General features: G+C 36.7%; 4 protein-coding genes across 7 annotated transcripts; 2 read left to right on the top strand and 2 right to left on the bottom strand.

The window, feature by feature from the left end:
• The first annotated feature begins 2,304 nt into the window (after positions 1-2,304).
• On the top strand, positions 2,305-5,171 carry LOC103417999 (deSI-like protein At4g17486). 2 transcript variants are annotated; one of them, XM_008356157.4, is made up of 4 exons: positions 2,305-2,799; positions 3,765-4,052; positions 4,453-4,533; positions 4,631-5,171. In XM_008356157.4, the coding sequence occupies exons 1-4, from the start codon at positions 2,646-2,648 to the stop codon at positions 4,780-4,782; spliced, it is 675 nt and encodes a 224-aa protein (XP_008354379.2). In that variant the 5' UTR covers positions 2,305-2,645; the 3' UTR covers positions 4,783-5,171. The 2 variants fall into 2 exon arrangements, with proteins under 2 accessions (XP_008354379.2, XP_008354380.2); XM_008356158.4 differs by having other exon boundaries at positions 2,320-2,799; positions 4,634-5,171.
• A 104-nt stretch (positions 5,172-5,275) lies between these two features.
• On the bottom strand, positions 5,276-8,913 carry LOC103418000 (acyl-protein thioesterase 1-like). Of its 3 annotated transcripts, none has more exons than XM_029109402.2 (10): positions 8,811-8,913; positions 7,834-7,929; positions 7,215-7,329; positions 6,909-6,945; positions 6,755-6,824; positions 6,508-6,612; positions 6,105-6,255; positions 5,935-6,017; positions 5,659-5,752; positions 5,276-5,567 (listed from the first exon to the last, which is right to left on the bottom strand). In XM_029109402.2, the coding sequence occupies exons 2-10, from the start codon at positions 7,862-7,864 to the stop codon at positions 5,480-5,482; spliced, it is 774 nt and encodes a 257-aa protein (XP_028965235.1). In that variant the 5' UTR covers positions 7,865-7,929; positions 8,811-8,913; the 3' UTR covers positions 5,276-5,479. The 3 variants fall into 3 exon arrangements, with proteins under 3 accessions (XP_028965235.1, XP_028965244.1, XP_008354382.2); XM_029109411.2 differs by having other exon boundaries at positions 8,785-8,831; XM_008356160.4 differs by having other exon boundaries at positions 8,150-8,831.
• Positions 8,914-9,721: 808 nt separating this feature from the next.
• On the bottom strand, positions 9,722-11,787 carry LOC103418001 (probable receptor-like protein kinase At5g20050). Its single transcript, XM_008356161.4, has one exon. The coding sequence runs from the start codon at positions 11,247-11,249 to the stop codon at positions 9,882-9,884; it is 1,368 nt and encodes a 455-aa protein (XP_008354383.2). The 5' UTR covers positions 11,250-11,787; the 3' UTR covers positions 9,722-9,881.
• A 1,494-nt stretch (positions 11,788-13,281) lies between these two features.
• On the top strand, positions 13,282-16,737 carry LOC103448368 (protein arginine N-methyltransferase PRMT10-like). Its single transcript, XM_008387625.4, has 7 exons — positions 13,282-13,851; positions 14,290-14,482; positions 14,573-14,678; positions 15,129-15,318; positions 15,519-15,704; positions 15,806-15,889; positions 16,397-16,737. Exons 1-7 carry the CDS (start codon positions 13,636-13,638, stop codon positions 16,571-16,573), a joined length of 1,152 nt encoding a protein of 383 aa, XP_008385847.2. The 5' UTR covers positions 13,282-13,635; the 3' UTR covers positions 16,574-16,737.
• The last annotated feature ends 6,461 nt before the right edge of the window (positions 16,738-23,198 follow it).

A 23,198-nucleotide genomic window follows, 5' to 3' on the forward strand; every position in this document is an offset into this window, starting at 1 on the left:
CGGGATGATATTTCTAACTAATCATGTGTCTGCTACGTCTTTTAGCTGTTTCATAGGAGAGGAATTTATTACGTAACGTTTTCGATTCAGTCTAAGGTTTTTTCTTGCAAGTTTTATGCTGAATAGTAGAAGTGCTTTTACAGAAGCAATTCAAAAATTAGAAAAAAATGCAGAGTGGTCTCCCGGTCCTATACTCGTGCTGTACCATTACGTGAACCGGGTCCCGTTTTCTGTTTTCCAATCATTATTTTAATTTAATTGTCTTGTTGCAGTCAAAGGACGAAGGTGCCACTTCCTTTACTCAATTACCCCACGTGACCACCCTTGAGCAAATAAAACATCTCGCGAGAAAGCGCTCCAAAATTTCGCGCTATTCCTCAAACGCTGTCCGCGAAATTCAGTCCGTCAAACAACAACAACCAAAGAGTTTCCCATAAAAAAAAAAAAAAAAAAAAAAACAACAACGACAACCAAAGTGGTTCACAAAAAAGCCATATGTCCAAATTTTTAAAAGTTCAAAAAATTACAGCTTCATGCTGTTGCTATTTCGAAAAAATTAAAATAAGAGTAAATTATATAGTAGCCATTTAAGTTTGAAGTCTATTACAATCTTATACAACATCTTTAAAACATTTCACTTTCATACCTCACGTATTATTTTATTTCAAAATACATCCGTTACATTTTCTATTCATTGATTTGTTAAGTGCTGACGTGACTGCCACATTTATGCCACGTGACCGCCAAATGTGTGCCACATGGTAAAAAATAAAATTTTTTTAATTTAAAAAAAAAACCTTAATCTTCTAAAAAAAAAGAGAAAATCCAGATCCCATCACCCCACCTCCATGAACCTTGAACAAAAAAACAAAAAAAACAAAAAAAAACCAGAAAACTCAGTTCCCACCGACACACCCTCCCCCCATATCCCATCAACCCCCCTAGCCAAAGTCCATATCTCACCACCCCCCCCCCCCCGCTAAAAAAAAAACAAAATAATCTTCCATCCGTCTTCTGCACCTATCCTCCTCCCCTGCGCCCATCTCCACCTCATCCGCGCACCCATCTTCCCATCTTCTCCCCCCCCGGGCCCCCCAACCTAAGCCCAACCTGCAACCCATAAAGAAGAGAAAAAAAAAACCCCAGCGCACTCACCCTTGCACGCATCCTCTTCCCTCCTCTACCCACCCTACTCATTAAATCCCCACTCATTGGGGAAGACGAATTCTGGGTTTCAAGGAAAAGGAGATGGGTTTTTTTTTTGTTTTTTCTTTTTCTTTTTTGGGTTGGAGGTAATGGGTGCGGAGGAGGAAGTGGAGGATGGGGTGCACGATGGGTTTGGGGAAGACGGGAGGGGGAAGAAAGGGATGGGTTGCAAGGAAGGGGGTTGGGGAAGATGAAGATGGGTTTTTTTGTTTTTTAAATTTAGAAGATTCAGGTTTTTAAAAAAAAAAATTATTTTTTTTGCCATGTGTCACACATTTGGCAACCACTTCATCACTTAACAGATTAATCGATGGAAAATGTAACAGATGTATTATTTTGAAATAAAATAGTACGTGAGGTATGCAATTGAAATGTTTTAAAGATGTTGTATGAGGTTATAATAGATCTCAAACCTGAGGGACTACTATGTAATTTACCCTTAAAATAAAGTGTATTTACTTAATAAAAAGTTAGGCCGTTGTTGGCTTTTTTGAGCCACCCTCTAATTGCCCGACGAATAACTTTTATATGGTATTGGACAAGTTAGTCGTTAATTTCATACCTTTGTATGTGTTTCTATAGGTATATATTGATAGGTACAATCGGCATATCTGCATTTGCAGTATCATTGCTCAAAAGCTATTGACATCAATAAACATACTTATTTGGAAGTTGTTTGCATATGTTGACAAGTGTGCAGTACGACTTGACAAACAACCTCATGCTTACTAAAGGCTTGATGAAATGTCAATTTGCATGCTACTTTGTCTAAAATATTTTGCGCCCTATTCTTACTAACATCCCAATATGTTTTTTGGATCCTCCATTGTCTAGAAGAAAAAATACATGAATCATATAAAATGATTTCAGTAGTTTATCGTCATCTAACTTCAATCAATACGTCATAATAACATTGAACCAATTCTATCTTTTAGATCTATCTTCTCGAAGTAAATGTCATCTATTACTATTATAACATGATTTTTAATGATACTTTCGCGTATCAGGTATTACGAAATCTTTAACCATTAAATCTTTAAAAAAAACTATGAAAATTAAAATGTGACAGGACAAAATGTCTGGAGTATAAAGTATTCCGAACACCGTGGAAATTTAGTGTTGTGAACGTGTGAAATAGTATAAACGCCAGTCATACAGATTTCTCCACCTTGTCATCGCCCACGATGTCTTTCCATTTTTGAAATTAAACTTTTTTTGTTTATATTTATTTTTCGTTTTAATTTATTCATCCAAAGTCCCAAAGCTTTCTATATTTTTCCTCATCTCGCCGGAAGACGGATCTCTGAACTGAAGGTGTCGCATTTAACATTCTCTCTGTCTCTCCGACGGACTGAGAAGGGGAGGAGAAGAACAAAGAAGCAAAATTGGAAATCTTTGTGGGAGCTTTTTCAGAAATTCGAAAAGAATTGGGGGTAAAAATGGGGTCGGAGAGCACCTCTCAACGCGGCGGCGGGGTTGAAAACAACCGCAAGGGCTACGAGACTCAGGTGGTGTTGAATGTCTACGACCTCACCCCCCTCAATAATTACACCGTCTGGTTCGGTCTCGGAATCTTTCACTCCGGTATTGAAGGTAAAATTTTTAGGACCCTTTCGAATCCTTTCCCTTTTTTTTCTTTTTTTTTTTTTTGAAAATTCTGAAAATTGTTTCCTTTTTGTTTGATTTTTCGTTTTTTATGTGTTTTGGTGATCTGGGTATCTTTCAATTTTGGTTTTCTCTATTGGATTTCTTTAGTTAATTTTTGGATTCGTTTGTTTCCTTTTCTGGCCATGCTTAATTACGATGGATATGCATTTATGCTCATTGTTTATGTGTTTAAAGATTGGTTTTTGAAGTAAAAAAAAAAAAGTTTGGCACTTTCAATACTTACATGGAGAAGGAAGGATGCCGGGTTTTCGGATTTGTTTGATTCTTATTTGCAGTTTTGAAGTATGAATGTGCTTACATATTTGAAGTGTAGTTGTATTGTGTTATGTTATTGAGTACTTTGGCTTCTTTTGCATCCAATAGTAGTTAGATGTGTAGCAACATGAATTGAAAGGTTTGCACCGGGATCTAGAGCGATGCTGTTGTATACCATTTCGTATGGTGCAATGGTGATCAAGTTTTACAATGTGAAATGAATTGGTCAGCTTTTTTGTTCCTTTATGCTTGGTTATGAAGAACTGCTAATCGGAATGTGATGCATATCGTGGTGTGTAGGTATTATGTATGAGTCCCAGTTGACTCTATGTATTATTGTACCGCTACCTTCTTCTGCCACGTGACGATCCTGGGCGTATCTCAGGATTAGGGGAGGTATTAGAGATAGATTTCTCGATGTGTTTGGAGATATTTTTCTGGTTGATTGAGTTTGGATATTGTGTTATTATAAGCTTCTATGAGAGTTGTTTTACAAATTGAACCGAATCTTGAATCAACCTTTCTGGAAATTGCACTGACCAATGAGTGACTTCGTTTAGTTGTCGTTCATTTCCTTGAGATGCAAATAAGGAGCAATTATGTTTAACGATATCATCTGTCTGTTGGATGAACAGTCCATGGCAAAGAGTACGGTTTTGGAGCCCATGACTTCCCAGTTAGCGGAGTTTTTGAAGTGGAACCAAGGAGCTGCCCAGGTTTTATTTATCGATGTTCCATTCAACTTGGTCGCATAAATATGCCTCCCTCTGAATTTCGGACATTTATTGAGAATGTTGCGGCAGAGTATCATGGGGATACCTATCATCTCATCACCAAGAATTGCAACCATTTCACAGATGAGATAGCATATAGGTTGACAGAAAAACGGATTCCTGGATGGGTGAATCGGCTTGCTCGTCTAGGTAAAGAGAACTTTCTACTGACTATTCTAGTAGTTCTATATTTCATTGGTATGTGTTAGCTGGAACTCATTTATGTTTGCAATCATTTTTAATTGATTTAGTCTGTGATATAAATCTTTGAGATGAATGTAATTACCGCATGAAATAGTTTCTTTTCTTGCTCAGGTAGGACTGTATGAATGTCCTTTAAAACCTCAAAATCAAAATCATATCATTTGTGAGGGTTGGATTTAGATGCTTTGATTTGTGTCTTCATCTTCTTATGTAATATTCTGCGTATTATTTATGTGCTGCCCTTTACTTCTCAAGGTGATTGGTAATTCTCGGAGACGTGCAATCACAAATGAGTTGATTTATTTCTCGAAGTGTTTTTAAGTCCATGTTTTCATTGTAATTTCAGGTGCCTTATGCAGTTGTCTTCTCCCCGAAAGCCTTCAAGTGACCACTGTTAAACAAATACCTGAGTACCATCACGAGTCAGGTGAGTTCCCTCGACTATTTTCAACTCAGTATTATAGTGTCTGTATTCAGTGTGCTGATTATAGTTGTTACACCACTAACGTTCTTTCTGGGTCCAGAAGATGGTACTGAAACTCTATCAATCACAATGCCTCGTGAGTCAGGGGAAGTTGATGACGATCAAGAAAAACGCCTGCTGTCCCCACTGGCTTCACTTTCACCGGTGGCGGGAAGTGGAGATGTAACTTTTGTTAAAGAGGCTCAAAAGTGAAACAAACCCTCGACTTTTGCAAATAGAGGAAGTAGTCGCCCTTCGGAAAAAGAGCGGTTTGGCCAGTTATTGGTGTGCCTGTCATTGTTATGGATGGCTTACTTGGATGGAAAGTACGTGCACCTCTTTTCCGAAAGAAAGCCTCAATTGTATTCATTATCTGTGCGCACAAGCGTTCAACTAGACGCATGTTTTTCTACTATTTTGGCTATTTTTTATTTAATTTTTTCAACGGAGGAATCCGAAATTAGGTCATAGTTTGGTATGATTTGTGATTTGTGCATGAGGGAAGGGAACTGTTTTTGCAAGTGGAAACGAATCTGAGTGTTTTGGTCTTTGATTTCTTCTGTAATTTTTCAAATGTTGGAATGATGCTACAAATTGTTTCATTTTGTCTCGCAAGAGTACTCATCCGCCGAGTTCAGATTTAATTTCTTCTGTAGTTTGACACATACGCAGAAATAACTCGACACGAAATTGCAATCTCAGGCACTTAAGAGGAATATCGACACATACGACATGTTCATAATTCGAATAATGAATGTCAGTTACACACGAATATCGAATTAACCAGCGTCACCAGCCAAATAATAACCAGGACATATGGGTTGTGCTAAACACTTGAAATTATTGTTTGCTACATATTTCCCTTCTGCTTCCTCTTCCTTTGCCGTCACTCGAGTTTTTCACGGGCGTACTACGAAGAAGTCCCGTCAAGCCCCAACTTTGATCTTAGCCAAGCACAAACCTCGTCCATCTCTTCCGGAATTGTATAATGACCAAGCCTGCATGTACTCAAACAAATCATTCTTGTATTTCGTTGTCTCGATAAATTTATATGCAACAACTTTTCGACATAATCTAAGAACTACATACGCGTTATAGGATTTGAATGTCACGTCCTGAAAGCCATTGGACCTTAAGGACTGCGACGATTTCTCACCAAACTTGTAAGAAACCACATCATCACCTGCAATAAATCATATCCACAGCATTATGAACTAGGCCCGGCTTAGGATTTAAACCACAGAGCACCTACGCAAGAAGATGCTAGAGACAAGGATGCAACAAAACCTTTTCTTCGGTGAAGATAAATTTAAAAGACAAATAAAATGAGCAACATCTTTATAGTAGAGATAATCATATGCATACGTTTCCCATGACATAACAAAAGCGGAATGGAGGCAGCACGCCTTGCAGCGTCATCTACTTCTTCTAACTTCTTACTCAAGGTCCTGAAAGAGAATAGGGTTTGTAACTATAGGCACTTAAATACACTGCAAAAACAATCCAGCCGAGATAAGGAGTGTGAGAGGACAAACTTGGAACATGGAAGCCATCCGCTTAGTCCAACAACCGCACTCAGATTGCATGGGTATTGATTACCATTCCCATATTTTCTTGTAGAAAAGCAGGTCGCAGAGTATAGGGCAGTAGCTGCACCCATACTAAACCCTCCAACTCCAAGTTTAACTGTAACAGAGAAAGTTTGAAAGCGTCTATGGTATTAGAATCATGGCATTAACAGAGTTTTGTAGACGAGACATCCTGCATAGAGTTTACTTTGAAAAAACGCTACTCATAGTTTACAAGCTCGTCTTTTCAAAACATCTCATCAATCAAGAGGGGCAATGAAATTCTGAGCATCCGTGCAGAAAAAATAAAAAAAATGATAGCAGCAATTGGAGTTCATCAAATGCTAAAATCGAACAAGAAGAAACCTACTGTCATCAGGCTCTGTTGATAACAAATTTGCAACATGTGCTGCAGAAGCATCCAAACCCTCTACATCATCCGGAGCATCTTCTGAAAGTTCTCCAACATCAAACCCTGTTTATATCACATAATCACTTTAGCGGAGTTTATGACCTTCGATTCACCAAAAACCGAATGACATTTTCTTTTTCTGTGACTATAATCAGACCAACTGCTGAAGATACATTAATGTATTATTAATGAAAAAAATACTTACAAGCAGTCGAAGGAAAGCCACCAAAAATCGAAATTGGTTGAGTAGGAGCAGTTGGACAAATCCACTTAATCTGCATCGCATAATTATCACCATAAGTTATGATAGTAAACTATGAAAATTCAATTTCCAAAAGTTTGGACGTATTTATTCTTACATTTGGAAGAGGGAGGGATTCCAAGAGCTGGGACCAGCTGTCAGACAGAAAAATATAAATCTTAAACAAAAATTTAAGACTTCAAGTGCATTGTGCATACGTATAAAGAAAAAAGGATAATTATAATTTCTAAAGACCACATGATTCTCTAGTTTTAATTCGCAAAAAAAAATTTAAAAAAAAATACTATTCTCTTTTATGAAGGAACTTTGAAATTAATAAAAAGTCATTTAAATGAAAAACTTCCTCGGTTACTATGCAACCTTCAAAAAATTGGTAACATAAGCAATGAGGCCAAAGTATCACCTGGAACCATTATCGCCAAGGCCATGTAGCCAAACTACGGTGGCCTGGTGTTTGCCTTTAGGTCTGACTACATAGGTTCTTCCAAACTCAACCGCCCTTCTAGCAGTCCTACCACCTAAAATCATGATACAATCAATATAATGAGAAAGGTGCAAATAACAGAACCAATGAAACCTGAGGCAAATTGATAAGTATGAAAGATAGCCCAAAATTGTCAACAAGGAAAATTGAAGAACCATAAAAGCATGAGTGATCTCTTCGTTCCTTTGCTAGAATATTTTACAAATTTTTATAAAAGCATAGGATAAGTTTTCTTATTTTTGCTAGCTCTTAGATGGTGGATTGAGTAATAGTTTGGTTTAAGAATAAATGGGATCCTAGTCACATGCTTCTAGCTCATAGGATATACGAGTTGACTCGAACACGGCATCATTAGTAGACAGGTCCAGTTGGTGTCAAGTCGTTTGACACGATCAATTAAATTGGTAGGGTTAAGGTCAACAATCCTTTGACACAAGCAGAAAATTACACGACTCAGTGACCACTCATGGATATGGCAATCAGTATCAAAACTTCTTCACTAAATAATAGCTACGCAAAGAAAGGCAAACAAACTAACCAGAGCCAACAGAGGGACCAGTAGAGCTCATATTTGGTCCCTCAAGTAAATACCACTGACCAAACTCCTATGCAGCAAGTGTACAGAGCACAGATCCTGCAATGAAGAAACACCAAAAAATTCATATTAGCCGGCTTCTTTGTGGAGGGCTCCTAAAATTGCTTATTGATAAGCTTTACAACGAAACCCTAATGTTAAAAACATATAAAGTACACATAGTTAACATGTTGGAGCAACTCCGATAGCTCAAACAAGCAGTTGCATAAAATTACTTTGACAATGCTAGCAGACATTCATTATAGATTTCCATCTGTACCTAGATTTGCCACTGGCTTCTCTCTCGTGGCAAGGTTTTTTATCGTAAGTAGAAGCAGGCCGGACGAGGCTAAGGCTAACTTCCCTCCCCCGACCAATCATACGGCATCTTCCTCACCCTATCAAGTACGCGAATAACCCTAATCTGATCCGAACAACACTAACACAACCCCATTCGAACAATAACAACTCAGGGGTTCTGCATTTAGGAGTTTTGGTCTTCCCAAATGCCAAACAGATACACATGAGCCATAGGCTGCTTCAATCAATCTTTTCAACCATTCGGGCTAAAAAATCCTAAAATAACAAGAAAAATTGCATCTTTAACACTGTTCCGAACACCCCTTAATCCAGAAACCAAAAATAAAAAATTCCCAAAACAGAAAAACTAGAATCGTTACAAAAATTTGTAATATTTACCATAAATCCAGCAGAAACAATCCAAAAAATACAATTAAAAGTACAAAACAAAAATCCCAGAACTCAAAAATTAAAGCTTGGCTACTACAAAACAGCAAAACAGAAACCAGAAATGATGTAGAAGCATAAATACTGAATTTTTAAAATTAAGTTAAGCAAATTAAATAAAATTAGATAAAATTGAGCAGAAAATAAAATTGGGCTTTAGGGTTTTACGCCATTGATGCAGAGTCAGTTCATACCTCAAACAAGCCTTAGACGCTGTCTCCTTCCTCTTGCTTCCCCCATATATGTTCACCTCATGTTTCCTGTCGTTTGATGTACTGTCGTTTTGCGTCGAAGAATAAAATGATGAAAAAAATCTCATCCGTCGATCTAGGTAACACCATCGATGCGTGCCACGTGTCTCTGAAATAATAAGAGTTGAAAAGAAAATTCCAGAATCATATTTTTAAAAGAAAACCAATGAAAATGATTTAAAAATTTTAAATTTTTAACGAAAATGACAAAATAAATGGTAAAATAAATAGTACCATGATTGATCTTTTAATGTAAAAATATGGTTTTTCGTTAACCTGAACAGTACCATAAATTTTTCTTTAAAATAAATCGTACCGAGAACTTTTCGTTAAATTTCATTGCTTTAAAGTACTAAAAAATATTTTTTAAATTCAATCTTTAGAAAAAACACTAAAAATACTTTCTAAAAAAACACATTATTGATCGAAATCTTTTAATAATTTTAAAAACAATTTCGAACGAGTACACAACATACTTTTGAGACTAGAAATTGCTGGACATTGGTCCTATATCTCAGTGCGATTATTTGCTATGCTGGTCCCACTTTCTTCATCTCATCTTGCCGTTTGACCAAATACCCTTATAATTTACTCATATTTCAAAATCATGGGTCCCCATGTTGCTTAATATTGTTGTCTAATAATCTTTCTCATTATTGTCACTTAGTACTACGATCTAGTAGTTTTCTCTTTACTTCTAAGTAAGATGTTTTAGATTTGGTTATCGTCAAAGACGAATTTGAACCACATTATTGCTAGTCTATTGTGAGGCTAAGCCCCACTCCCTTTCTTTAGCGTAAATAATATTATTTGTTATCGTAATTAGAGAGTTTAGCCCGCTTGACGGTATAAAATAAGTTAAACACGAAACTTGATTTCAAAGGTAAGTTACATGTCACAATAATTTTCAAAGGATTTCAAAGGACAATACAATAAATATTATTCATGAAGGGATGAGATATGAATTTGAATATCCACAAATTAAGAAGCAACCAATCAATCATGTTCATGGGTCTATCTTGGGGCTATCATGGACATTGCATTTCCATATGAACATGTTGATGTGGATGCATCATTGCTCTCTACTTCTTGTGTTGCCAAGGCTGCACTACCAATCTTTGCCCTCTTGTTGCCGTCATTCGTCTCGTCGTCCATCGCCAAAAAATCAACAACCACCATTTGGGTGTCGGGAGGCTCCTCCACGGGCGTCCGGCCCTCAAGCATCTCCACCACATGTGACATGGTAGGCCTAAGCCTAGCCCTCTCTTGTACGCACCATAGAGCTATATGAACAAGTTTTTTTACCTCCCTTTCGTCAACGCGTCCACTTTCGATCAGCCTTTGATCAACAACTTCCATAAGCTTACCTTCTCCCATTTTCTCGATCACAATTTTGGGAAAATACTCCCCTTTCCTCTGGGACTTGTTGGTGGCATTGCCCTTTTCGACGAAGCTAATGTTTCTCCGCCCTCCGATCATCTCAAGAAGCACCATTCCGTAACTGTACACATCTGTTTTTTCGGAAATTCCATGCTCCAAGAGCCACTCAGGAGCCAAGTAGCCCCTGGTCCCCCGAATCGTGATCATGATTCTACTCTCGTCTTTTCCCATTAACTTCGAAAGGCCAAAATCCGCGACAATTGCTCTGTAATTCTCGTCCAAAAGGATGTTCTCTGGCTTCACATCAAGGTGCAAAATCCTTGACCTGCAATCACGATGCAGGTAAGAAAGCGCTCTAGCAACGTCAACTGCAACCCTGTACCTTGTGTCCCAAGGCAAGCACCCCCCACGTCGATTAGGCCTTCCCTTCTGAGAGAAAATCCAAGAATCCAACGATCCATTTGGGATGAAATCATAAACCAAGAATCGTGGTCCTGCAGGAACACAACAATACCCGAGAAGGCGCACAAGATTGATATGTTGCAGGCTTGTAATCGCCGCAACTTCTGACCTGAACTCCCTCTCGCCGCGCTCCTCTACATCGAGCTTTTTCACTGCCACTTGAGTCCCATCACTTAGGATCCCTTTGTAAACAGAAGCTGAAGCCCCTTTCCCAAGCAATGCCTTGAAATGATCTGTTGCATCCTCTATCTCCTTGTACCTAAACTTCGTGGGAACCCCCGCAACTTTTCGAAGAAAACTATACTCCATGCGAAGTTCCTTTCCTTCTGACGCGTATTTTGATTCCAAGAGCTTTCTCCGGCAATTGTAATGGTGTCTGATCGCTAGCCATACAAACACAGCAAGGATCACAGCAACACCTGCCCCGCAAATGAGGAAGAAAGTTGGCGAAAGTTTGAGAGTGATTCGCGCAACGAGTATAAAAACAACGAGCGCGATGATCGACGATGAAGCTACTATGTTAGCTTTTCTGTCCTTCATTGCAAAAGCTTCATCCTTGTTTTCGGATAAAGAGAGAGAGAAGGAGCTTCTGAGCTTTTGACATGATTCATAATCTTTTTGTGAACAACCACCATAGTTTTATACTTTTGAACAATTCATTATTTAATAAGAAGTCACCTAATATTTTGTTTAATAATTGATATTAATCGTAAATCTAATATTATAAGGGTTTTATCTGTTCGATTTTGAGCGAGTCTTGGCGCAACAGAAATGTTGCTCTTTTGTACCTGAAATGTCACATGTTCGAGTCATGGAAACAGTCTCTTTGCAAAGTAAGGGTAAGACTGCGTACGATAAATATTGTCCTGACCCTCGCAAGTTTGGGGCGCCCTTTATCTGGTCAATTATTTAGAAATATATATTTTCTGCAGAAAATTAAATCTCTTTCTGAAATCAAATGGCCATTCACACCTATAATATCCCATTATAATGCTAAGAATGACCTTAACTTTTACTCGTCAACCTTTTGGGCAAACATTCATGAATCCGCATTGCTTACACGACTTGATGAAACACCGCCCTTCGTTAAACATGTTTAGCTAGTTCTTTTCTGCTGCATTATAATTCATTGGACAAGGATTGTCTGCCCGCCTAGTTGTGGTGCCCTTCCATGCCCTCCTATTTTGTGCGGTCACGGTTAAGCCACATCAATATTTTATATTAATTTTTTAATGAGATAATAAGACAAAAAATAATAAAAATATAAAATATTTAGGTGGCTTAACCGTGACCGCACAAAATAGGATGGTATGGAAGGGCACCACAACTAGGAGGGCAGACAATCCAAGTCCTAATTGATTTGTGGGATTTGGAAAAAGCCAATTACCATATGAAAGACGATGAACCGAACAATAATCTGACCTAGTCATCGACCATAAACAAATGTTAATTAGTTTAAATATATATATTGACTGATTCAATCCCTTAAGCTAAAGATAAGTGTTAATTACCATATGAAAGACGATGAACCGAACAATAATCTGACCTAATCATAATCTGACCTAGTCATCGACCATAAACAAATGTTAATTAGTTTAAATATATATATTGACTGATTCAATCCCTTAAGCTAAAGACAAGTGGTTTAACCCCTTGATTGCACTTTAAACAAAGTTTTTCCTTGATTAACACTGACAGAATTCGTATTATATTCGAGTTCTTGACAAAATCGGAGATTGCAAGACCGAGTCCGGGGTATGATTAATTTTAGATTCAGGGAATCAGCAAAACATTACAGATAATGAAGAAACCTAAACAGTTCTTGTTTTGTTGTTGCAGCTAATTAATCGGGATTAACGGGAGGTTTAGACACTAAACAACAATGTGCAATGTGACAAGAACTTCCAACTATTTGGATTCATGTGACGTTGCATAGATTCTTTTGTAGGCCCCCTGTTTTGTTGTTGCAAACAAAACCATAGAAACCAACGGCTCAATTCTACTTGTTGAAATGATGGGAAGAAAGGGAGTGTGGGGGAGAGATTTGTGTATAAATACGACCTGATACACTATGTATAATAATACAATTGGTTGGAAACTTAAAATTTTAAACCAAATATATCATGACACTTAGTGTACTGGGCCGTAGTTCTAGCCGATTGAAAATTTTCTTAGAGAAGGAAAAAGCAGAGAGCTTGAGTGAGGTGGATAAAACACAATGCATGTTGTTTTTCCCTTCGTTACATTGGAGAGGTTTGAACTCGACTTATCATAATTCAAAATTTCAAATTCATTATTCTCCACTCTCTCACGACTTACGCTTCTATGCTATAATAATTATTATGATTGATTGAATAGTGTTAGGGAGACCATACTTATATATAATACCTATCATACCATTTTCTGATAGATGCATAAGTCTATTAATACAAGTAGGTCGCACATCTTTTAACAAAATGATAGATATAAGACACATAAATATGGTCTCTCTATGACCCCATTAGCTCATCCTATTGGCCCTACTTAAAAAAATACAAAGAATTGAACAACCTTAATCTTTTTCTCTTTCCTCAAAGATCCGAATTTCTTAACTTCGGACTTCAAATACAGAGATCTAGAGCAAATCTCATTCCTAAAAATGTGATGGCCCTAACATGGTCGAATAATAAAATAGACGAATAAAAAGAAAAGCTTTCCACTATAGTAGTTTATTAATAAGAAAATGCAAGTGGCAAGCTGAATGGTGAATAGAGAGCAGCTGGAGGCAAAAGGACCCCATTGCTACATCGATGTTGCCCTAAAACCCTAATACCAAAAGCCCTGCCCCCCCCCCCCCCCCCCTCCTCTCTCTGTGTCTCTTCCCCGAGTGAGAGAGGATTTCATTGATCACTACCAGTCCGCCACCACCATTTCCTACACTAGCTACATGGGGAGCCACAGAAACGGCGGCCGTGGCGGGGACCAGAGCGGCACCAGCAATGGCGACGCTGGCGGCGCCCCCGTGGACAAAGGCGTCGACTTCGCCAACTACTTCTGCACCTACGCCTTCCTCTACCACCAGAAGGAGATGCTCTCTGATCGAGTCCGCATGGACGCTTACTACAACGCCGTTTTCAAGAACAAGCACCACTTCCATGGCAAGGTACAACATCTCATGAGCTCACTACTTAATTACTCTTTTGCCCCCTGTTTCATTGCTCTAAGAACCGAAAAGAACGAAACTTTACTTGAAAAAGCTATAAATTTTACCATTTGTTGTTATGCTGTAAAATATTTGGGATTAATTTGGTTTTAAGGCCGGAAAGAACGAAAATTTACTGAAAAAAGCTGTATTTTAAACTCGGCTTTGCTTTGAAGTAGATATTTGTTTCTTTGGAATGTGAGAATTTTGTCAAACTGTTGAAGAATTGGGATTAATTTGGTTTTTTGAACCGAAAAGAACGAAGCTTTGCTGAAAATGGTGTATCTGTTACTCACCTTTGCTATGTAGTAGGCATTTGTTTCTTAGGAATGTGAGAATTTGTTGTGCTATCGATAATTTGGGATTAATTGGGATTAATTTGGTTTAATTGTGGAGCAGGCTGTGTTGGATGTGGGAGCAGGGAGTGGCATTCTCGCAATTTGGTCAGCGCAAGCTGGGGCGAGGAAGGTTTATGCCGTTGAAGCAACTTCCATGGCCGAACATGCACGTGCAGTTGTAAAAGCGAATAACCTTCAGGACGTGGTTGAGGTGATTGAGGGCTCCATGGAGGATGTTGTCCTGCCAGAGAAAGGTTTGGCATTGTTGAAAAATTTGACAATTTTAGTTTAGTAATGTTGTTTTGATTACTGTCATGCTTATGTGATTCTGTACTGGTGCACAGTGGACGTGATCATTTCTGAGTGGATGGGGTATTTCCTGCTGCGTGAATCGATGTTTGATTCAGTGATATGTGCACGTGACCGGTGGTTAAAGCCAACTGGAGTCATGTAAGTATTCCTAGCATTTACATCAGATGTTGCAAGCACACACTTCCATAATTGGTACTTTGTGTCTGTAGTCTAAAGTTTGGTGAATTTTGTTCTACTGAGTACTGATAAAGATCTGTATTTTTCTGAAACTCAACACTTGCATCTGTTAATAAGTCATCAGAATGCATCCCCATATGACAAGATTATATGAGTACTTGTCGGAAAGCTTTCATGTCTTTTCAAAATGTGGTAATTTGTCTTTTCGAACTATGCTTTCGCCAATTCTTTATCTCCTTGTTATTGGTCCTTAGATTTGAGTCGTGGAGTTTGCTTGTAATCAGTATTGTCTGTTGGAGACAGGGAAATTTATCTTGACCCGTTCTAGTTTTATTATGTTAATTAGGCAATCCTCAAATTGTTTACAGAATATTTTAGATTATAACTCAGGATGAATTTTTGGTTTCACAGGTATCCTAGCCATGCTACTATGTGGGTGGCACCTATTAGGACTGGATTGGGAGATCAAAAAAATAATGATTATGATTCATCTATGGACGATTGGGAACGTTTCACAGATGAGACAAAAAATTATTATGGTGTTGATATGAGTGTTCTAACAAAGCCTTTCTCGCAAGAGCAGAAGAAATACTATCTTCAGGTAATTTCTATAATTATAATGTGTTTAAATCATCTTAGTCTGTTTGATAGACTTGTATTTTATGTTGTACATTGTTGTGCGATGTTCATCCAGGCAGAGTCTCTGTATACTGTATATATAGTTATAGTCGGGCTTGTCAATTAATGCATGCTCCTTCCGGTGTCCAACATCTTGAACTGCATGCTATGAAATTTCTGCAGACATCATTGTGGAACAACCTTCATCCACATCAAGTTATAGGGACAGCTGCTTCAATAAAGGAGATTGATTGTTTAACTGCCTCAGTCAGTGACATCCTCGAAGTCAATTCGAACTTTTCGTCAACAGTAACTCTTCAGAACACAAGGCTCTGCGGGTACGGGGGATGGTTTGATGTTCAATTTCGAGTAAGTTGATCTTTGCATCCCTTTATCTTGTAGATTGAAAACACTATTCAATATTTTCATGCTCAATGTAACATGAAACTTATCCTCATCTGGCATACCAGGGAAGAAAGGAGGATCCAGCTCAGGAAGAGGTCGAGTTGACTACTGCTCCTAGTGTGGACGATAGCACTCACTGGGGCCAACAGGTTATTCTGCCAAAAATCTTTTCCTCATATTTTTGTAATTGTCTAAATCAATATGCCGTTGTGCGATATCGTAGGAAGATGTATGTATTTCTATAAGATAACATATCAACTTTGCAAAGCTTTACTTCATCTATCTGTATCACCGTTAGTGTAGTTTTGTGTAATTAGGGCCCAGAGAATTCGTGTATTGACATGCCACTGAATAAGTAGAACATCGCACCTAACTTCGTGTTGCCGGTGCACTACTATTCATGATGTCTTTTCAACTGTTCTCTTCACTTATACATAGGCACACTTACCGGAACCAAATAATGAGCAAAGGCATGAAAAACTTATGTGGAGCATGTAGATAGATTTTACCAACATTTAGCTTCTATGGAATATTCTTTGACGTAAAGTTTCCGTTACCATGTTCTAGGCAATCCAATAAGAAATTGATTTCTTGCTCGCATCTTTGATTACAGCATCTAATTTCTTCCATGCTTGTCCCCCTTGTTTATTGAACAGGTTTTCCTGTTGAACCCTCCGGCTCGCATCACTGAAGGGGATAAACTAAATGGTTCTTTCTCAATGAAACGGTCAAAGGAGAATCATAGATTAATGGAGGTTGAGTTCAGCTGTGAGATTCGACAGCAGTCTGGCGAGTTAGTTCCGCGTTTCACAAATAGATATTTCATAGAGTGACCGGAGACACGGATCCTGTAAGACTGGATTGTAAGATGTGATCAGTCCTACAAATTATATTTGCAAGTTTTGTGGAGTTTTGCAGCAGTTTCGCTATACTCGAATATTTGTTATGTCCTAATCTTGTGATATTTTGAAGCCAAGTTATGGTAATTTCATCAGAATTGGGTCCTTATGGTCACATTAAATTTTGCAGTGTCATACCGGAGAACGTTTGAACCCCTTTTCCGGGTTCCGTTCAAACGCCGATACAGCGCAAAATGTATCATACACCTTTCGAAAATGGACGAGGAAGGGAATTTGAACTTAGGTGCAAACGAACTGGTGTAAGCCACATTTGTTTTTTTTTTCTTTTTTCAACGTCCATATTTGGTTATTCATGACTTTCGACTCAAATGTTCGATTCTTCTTATCCATTAGTTGATAATGGCTTAAAATCTCATTTTACTCTTTGTACTCAATTTTGTCATGCTATACTCTCTCGACTTATCTTTTGTGTTCCACTTTACTTAATACTTCGTCAACTAAGTTTGGAGAAGCGTTAATTTCATGATATCATAGTGGTTCTTTGATCGTTTTAGTTTGTTATCTCCGTTGAGTCACATGATTTTGACTCAAAAGTCCTAGTCTTCTTATCTATTAGTTGATAATGTCTTAAAATAAACAAGTATGTTTATGTTACACATGACAGCCAGCATAATTTGACTTTTTGGTTCATCACATGCATGCATGCCTTTAATTGTCCTGGAAGAAGCTGATTTTAAGCTAAGGTGGCATTATCTCATGCTACTTCCCTGCATTTTTGGCTCTGCAAGCAAAGCTGTTATCCTTTGATCTTCCAGCCTTTCCTGCCGATCCTAGCAAGCTCCATTATATATACTAATTATTTTCCTCTCCTTCTCTGCTATAAGGTCTGGTAGCACTTCGTTCTTCTTGTTCTCCATCGTTTTCGATCACCCGATTACCCCTTCGCCTTCTTGTTCCGAAAATGCATAGATCGTCGAGCACTGCCCGAGCCTCGGAAGAGTTCTTGGTGAACTTCTCGCCGGCGTCTCTGTCCCTGGCCTCAACTCCGCTTCTAAAAACTGCAGCAGCTTCCGAAGACTTGCCGGTGTATTCCAATGGAAACTCAGACCATGCTACCAAAAAGGAAATTGGTCTGCTTCATAACCCTCCAGGAGGAGAGAATGTCATTCATCTAATTCCCGTCGTTTTGTTTCTCTGCGGTTTTATACTTTGGATTTCCTCTCATCCGCCTAAAATGTAAACTTAATTATCATGTCGTTATATGCAACTTAAATATGTCGTCTCTTTAGCAGACATGGTCGTAGTCACATTAATTAGAGCGAGCGTATGTGCTCTCCCAACGCACGTATGCACCACTCGTTTCGTTTGCTCTCTACTGAAAAAGAGGTTGATAATACGGAAATAATGTAATCACTATTAGTACTTTCACATCATATGATCATGAGTCATGACATTGAGACAATGATATTTGCTAGCTTTGATTTCTTGTCTTTTTATTTTATTTTTATTTATTTTTATTAAGAGATCAGCTAGTGTCTTTGCCACGGCAGCCTATTCTTTCAGGGGTCAAAATTACTCATAGAAGCATTCTGTCCTCCTCTAACCACCATTGTCTGATTCACGACCTCCAAGAATCGAACCTAGACATATCATGTAGAATACCAACCTGAAATTTATTCTCAATCACTGAGTCACCTCGTAGTGGTTTGATTTCTTGTCTTTGGTTTTGCCGTAAATTTATACTTAATTAACCAATTTTTGGTTGCTCCTGCTCAGATATTTACAAGTCAATCAAATTTTTGGTTGCTCCTACAACTGCAAGTCTGCAAGGTTGAATGTTGGGAGGCATTGGGAATTGGATGGGCTTGGTCAAGGACCAACCTCTTCCCAACCCAACCACAGGTCCACAAGGCTTCGATCTCCACCCTACTCGAACCTACCGCATTGCCCGAGCATCCATTAATAGGACAAGGATTGTCTGCCCTCCTTGTTTCCGTACCCTCTCATGCCCTTCTGTTTGTGTGATTACGGTTAAACCACGTCAATATTTTATATTACTATTTATTTTTGTCTTATTATCTCTATAAAAAAAAACAATATAAAATGTTGACGTGGTTTAACCGTGACCACACAAAACAGGAGTACACGAGAACAAGGAAGGCAGACAATCCTTGTCCCTTTGAATGGGCAAGGATGTGGTATTACAAGTCAATCAAATATTATCATGTTTTTATATTTCTCATGTTATATTGCATTATGAAATATCTTATTATAGAATTCTAGATGCATGGAAGTTATTTTCATGCTCGGAGTCTCTTTTTAGCCATTTTCTCACCTGAGATGATATCAAAGAATGACGTGGATCCATCATCCATGCAACAATACATTAATGTGTCGTAGGAGGTCATATCTGTTGTCTATAACATGAGAGATTTTTCCGTGTGACAAGAATATGGTCCAGTACATCAAATGTCATAATATAAGTAATTAGAAACTTGAAGAAAAAAAAAAATATTCTAACCACTTATATTATAACACTTAATATACCAAACCGTATTTTCGACACATTGAAAATTTTCTCTATATATAGAGAATAAGAAATAGAAAAGTGACAGAAATTAATGATGTTGATGCCTCATTTTTGTGTGCTACAGAGAGTCTTTTGCTTGCAAGCAAACACATGAATATCAGAGAGGATTATGGAGGATGGCCAAAAGCGACGTTCCAACTTTTATTAAAACTTAAAAAGCAAGAGGTTTAATAACAAACCAAAAACGTATTCAATATAAAATGTTTATGAAGAAACGTATTAGCCAAGAAACAATGCACGTTTTCTACATTGCTTAAAGTAGCTTTACATAAATAGCAAACAGATAACACAGGAATAAGCTTTGTTGTTGTTTTTTTTTTTTTTTTTTGTAAAGAACTAGATGGTGATTTCGCTATAACAATTTATTTTTGTGATAGTTGGGGAGCATCACAAATGAATTTTAGCCTCTCCTGAGCGCCATTATGTGATTTACCAGTATCAGAAATCGAACTTAAGACGTGTCGTATGAAATATGGGTCTGGAATCATCTCCAACCACAAGACTACCTTTAGTGGTTAAGTATTCAAATTGTTTATTGAGTCCCATAAGTAACTTTTATTGAATCACATGAAAAATTCGTTTTAAAATTTCTTTATGGTAAAACTTCGCGAAAACAATTAAGAAAATTTTGAAAAATGTGGTTGTTGAGTTTTTTAATACACACAGATCTCGAAATTTAACCTCGTTCAACGGTGATAAATGAGGTGGTGAGCAAAAATATTCACAGGGTCAAGTGTCGATTTAGTCCCTGAACTATTACCTAAGTGAAAATTAGGTCCATGAATTATTTTTTTTGGTATAATAAGTCCCTAAATTCATTAAAATTTGCTAATTTCATCTCTACTATTATATTCAAAGCTATTTTATCCAATTTTTATCAACTTAAGTCATTAAACACACTTTAAAATGTAATACCGTCATTTTCTCGCCTATAAGCCCTTAACATTTCATGTGTTCATCACAGTGATCCAGGATCAAAAAGGTATGGAAGATATAATGCTCGTCATTGATTGAATGAACTACTAATGCATACAAATTTATAGTTTGGTTTAAACGCCACAAAAATAGTTTATATAACAATTTTGGTATAAAAAAACCAATTAAAACTTGTGAATAGTTCAATTTTGATTGAAATATGATTACATATTAGGGATTAACGTTGGGATTTTATTTATTCAAAAGGGACAAACAAGGGGTAAGTGCAACTAATCTTTGTTGTATATATGCTCACCTAAAACTAGGGGGGCCTGAGGGCTGAGGGCTGAGGCTGAGAGGGCTACTGTTTCACAGTGGCTTTGGCATATCCAAACTGCCGAATATGTGGTCTGGCATGAAAAGCGACTTCCTCTTTTTAAATTTAGAATGTTATGCTATTTGCTAGCTATCACAATGATTTATAGGGAGTTTTAACGAAACACTCATGATACTATTTATTTATAATAAAAAATCATATTTTTACCATTTTCTGATACTATTCACTAAACCTTTATTTGTCATTTTTCATTAAAACTAAAGTTTTTTTTACTTTTCGTTAGTTTTTCCTTATTTATAAGGATGTATAATGGCTGTGTCCCTCTGTCAAAGGAATTACTTATTCTCTCATTTATGATTAACAATTTTTAACTATAAAAATATCATAATCGAAATCGTTTATCCTCTTTATCATTATCTAAAGATCATATCTGCAAAAGATCTTTCAATTTGAAGATTGTTTAGTCATTCATATGCATAAAACAAACGGACAGTTTATTATGAGAATGCTACTTATTGTTAATAAAACCATTTATTAGGTTACACATATAAATGATTAAACGATCTCTAAGTTGAATAATTTTTACATATATAATTTTTAGATGATAACAAACAAAATGAACAGTTCTGATTATGATGTTCGGACAGTAAAAGTTCGTTAATCACTTATAAAAGGATAAGTAAGTTCCCATGAAGGACACAAGCATTCTCATAAAAGGATTGACTTTTTAGTGTAAAAATGTGGTTTTTCGTTAAAGTGAACAGTACCGGGTGCTTTTCGTTAAAATTCCCTTATCCTAATTATAAATAAACAACGATCGGTTGTTAAAGACAATTAGGCAGGCAAATGTCACTTCATAAGCAAATTAAATACTTTTACCAGAAATTAGGCACCTTAGCTCTCCACTTAATATCTCAAATGCGTTTTACTGCAGTAGTGTAAAATAATTATGTCTATACATTCTGATGCGGATTAAATATTTACCGATCTTTCTTCCACTTAACAATTTAATTCATTAACGCTGTCGTTTGTCAAAAAATATTTTTATATTATTAGATGTAAATTTTTGGATTTTGGGATCTAAGAGTTGTTAAGACTGAATTATATATTGATAAGAAGAGAAATATTATTTGTACTTATAAGTAAATTGAGCTACTCATATTATATTTAGATTATACCTCCCATTTTCTATTCTAAAAGTGAAAAAACCAAACTAAAAAAATAGTGCCGTATCGATTAGTTTATGAAAACTTGACCCTTGAACGATCACCATGCAATGCATGGAGAGAAATGCTACATGCAAGTATGATCGCCATGCTTTGAAGAAAAAAGTATTGAACCCCATGCATGCGGACTTTTTGACCTAATTTAGTCGTAATTCATGATTATGTTGTTCAAAATATGTAAAATAATATCATTATGTGATAGTGTTTTAAGTACATCAAAAAATTCTTTTATATTCCCGAATCACGTCATTTGACCTAAACCCTACATACTTGGAATACTTTGTTTCGCCATGTTGCTAACTTGCTATGAATATATGCTATACGATACAATTGAATCGATGTACATTTTATGCATGAAGGTTATAAGACAATGTGTGTGCTGTAATGTTCTTCACTGGTTCTAGACAAAACCCTCATTTTGTTAGCCACCGTTTGCACTTTGCAATTCAAACTCAAAGTAAGGCAACTCTCTGCTCTCTAACTATATATTTGGTCTTCCTCAACTAATGAGTGGTCCCCATGAAAAGAAAAACCTCACGTGCCCAAAGATGCTTTTCGACTTTTTCTCTCAACAATTTTAATTTTTCAATAGGTGATCACATCATGAACATTACTAAGACGGTACAGTAGTTGGGATAAATTTTCTATCTATATTTCACGTAGTATGTTTTAGGTTTGATTACTGTCGTTGGTATATCATACAATGGTGATAAAAAAAAAATCTAAAATACTTCTATGAGCCTTCTCGTTTTCTGAAAATATGAACTACTGTGACAAAGCTATCAGCTAATCCTCTGTTTACAAAGGGAAAAAAAAAATTATCAAATCATGTTTGCTTCTATTTTCGCATCAAGTCTTAGTTTTTTTGTTAATATTGACTAAGTTAGGAATATTTATATTTATTTGTCCTAATTATAGTTTTATTTTCGAATTTCGATTCCTCGGAGTCTTATGTTTGATTTTTTTAAGTACAAGCAAATTTCTCTTCTTTTTGATATTGTATAAAAGTAACATTATGTTTGGATGAAGGAAATGAATTTGGAATTTGGATAAAGTCAAAATTTGTAAATTAACATGCACAAATTCTCTTGTTTTGATTCATAAACATAGAAATTTAGAATTTCCGCTTGAAAAAAAACTTGGAATTTGGAACCTCCAATTCCCAAGTTTAAATTCCATATACATATGTGTTATTTCTCAATTTCTATGATTGAGAGTTTAAAATTAACAAATTCCGTATTCAATTTCATTGTTCTTTTAGGCTAACCAAACAAGAAAATTAACATATTATAGAAAATAAAATCTCATCAATTCAATTTCCATTATTTTAAAATTTCTTGCTAATCTTAAATTTATTGATCCAAACATAGTGTAAAGGAAGAAAAAAAAAATTAGTGAAGTCTTTCTCAACCTGTTGCAAAACCAAACACCAACTATTCTCAATTTATGCACCAACTATTCTCAATTTATGGAAAATATTTTCATTTAAAAAAAATTATGCAACCATATATTCGATATCCAACAGAATAT

This window comes from Malus domestica, chromosome 02, assembly GCF_042453785.1.
Source record: "Malus domestica chromosome 02, GDT2T_hap1".
In the NCBI taxonomy this organism is placed as follows: Eukaryota; Viridiplantae; Streptophyta; class Magnoliopsida; order Rosales; family Rosaceae; genus Malus; species Malus domestica.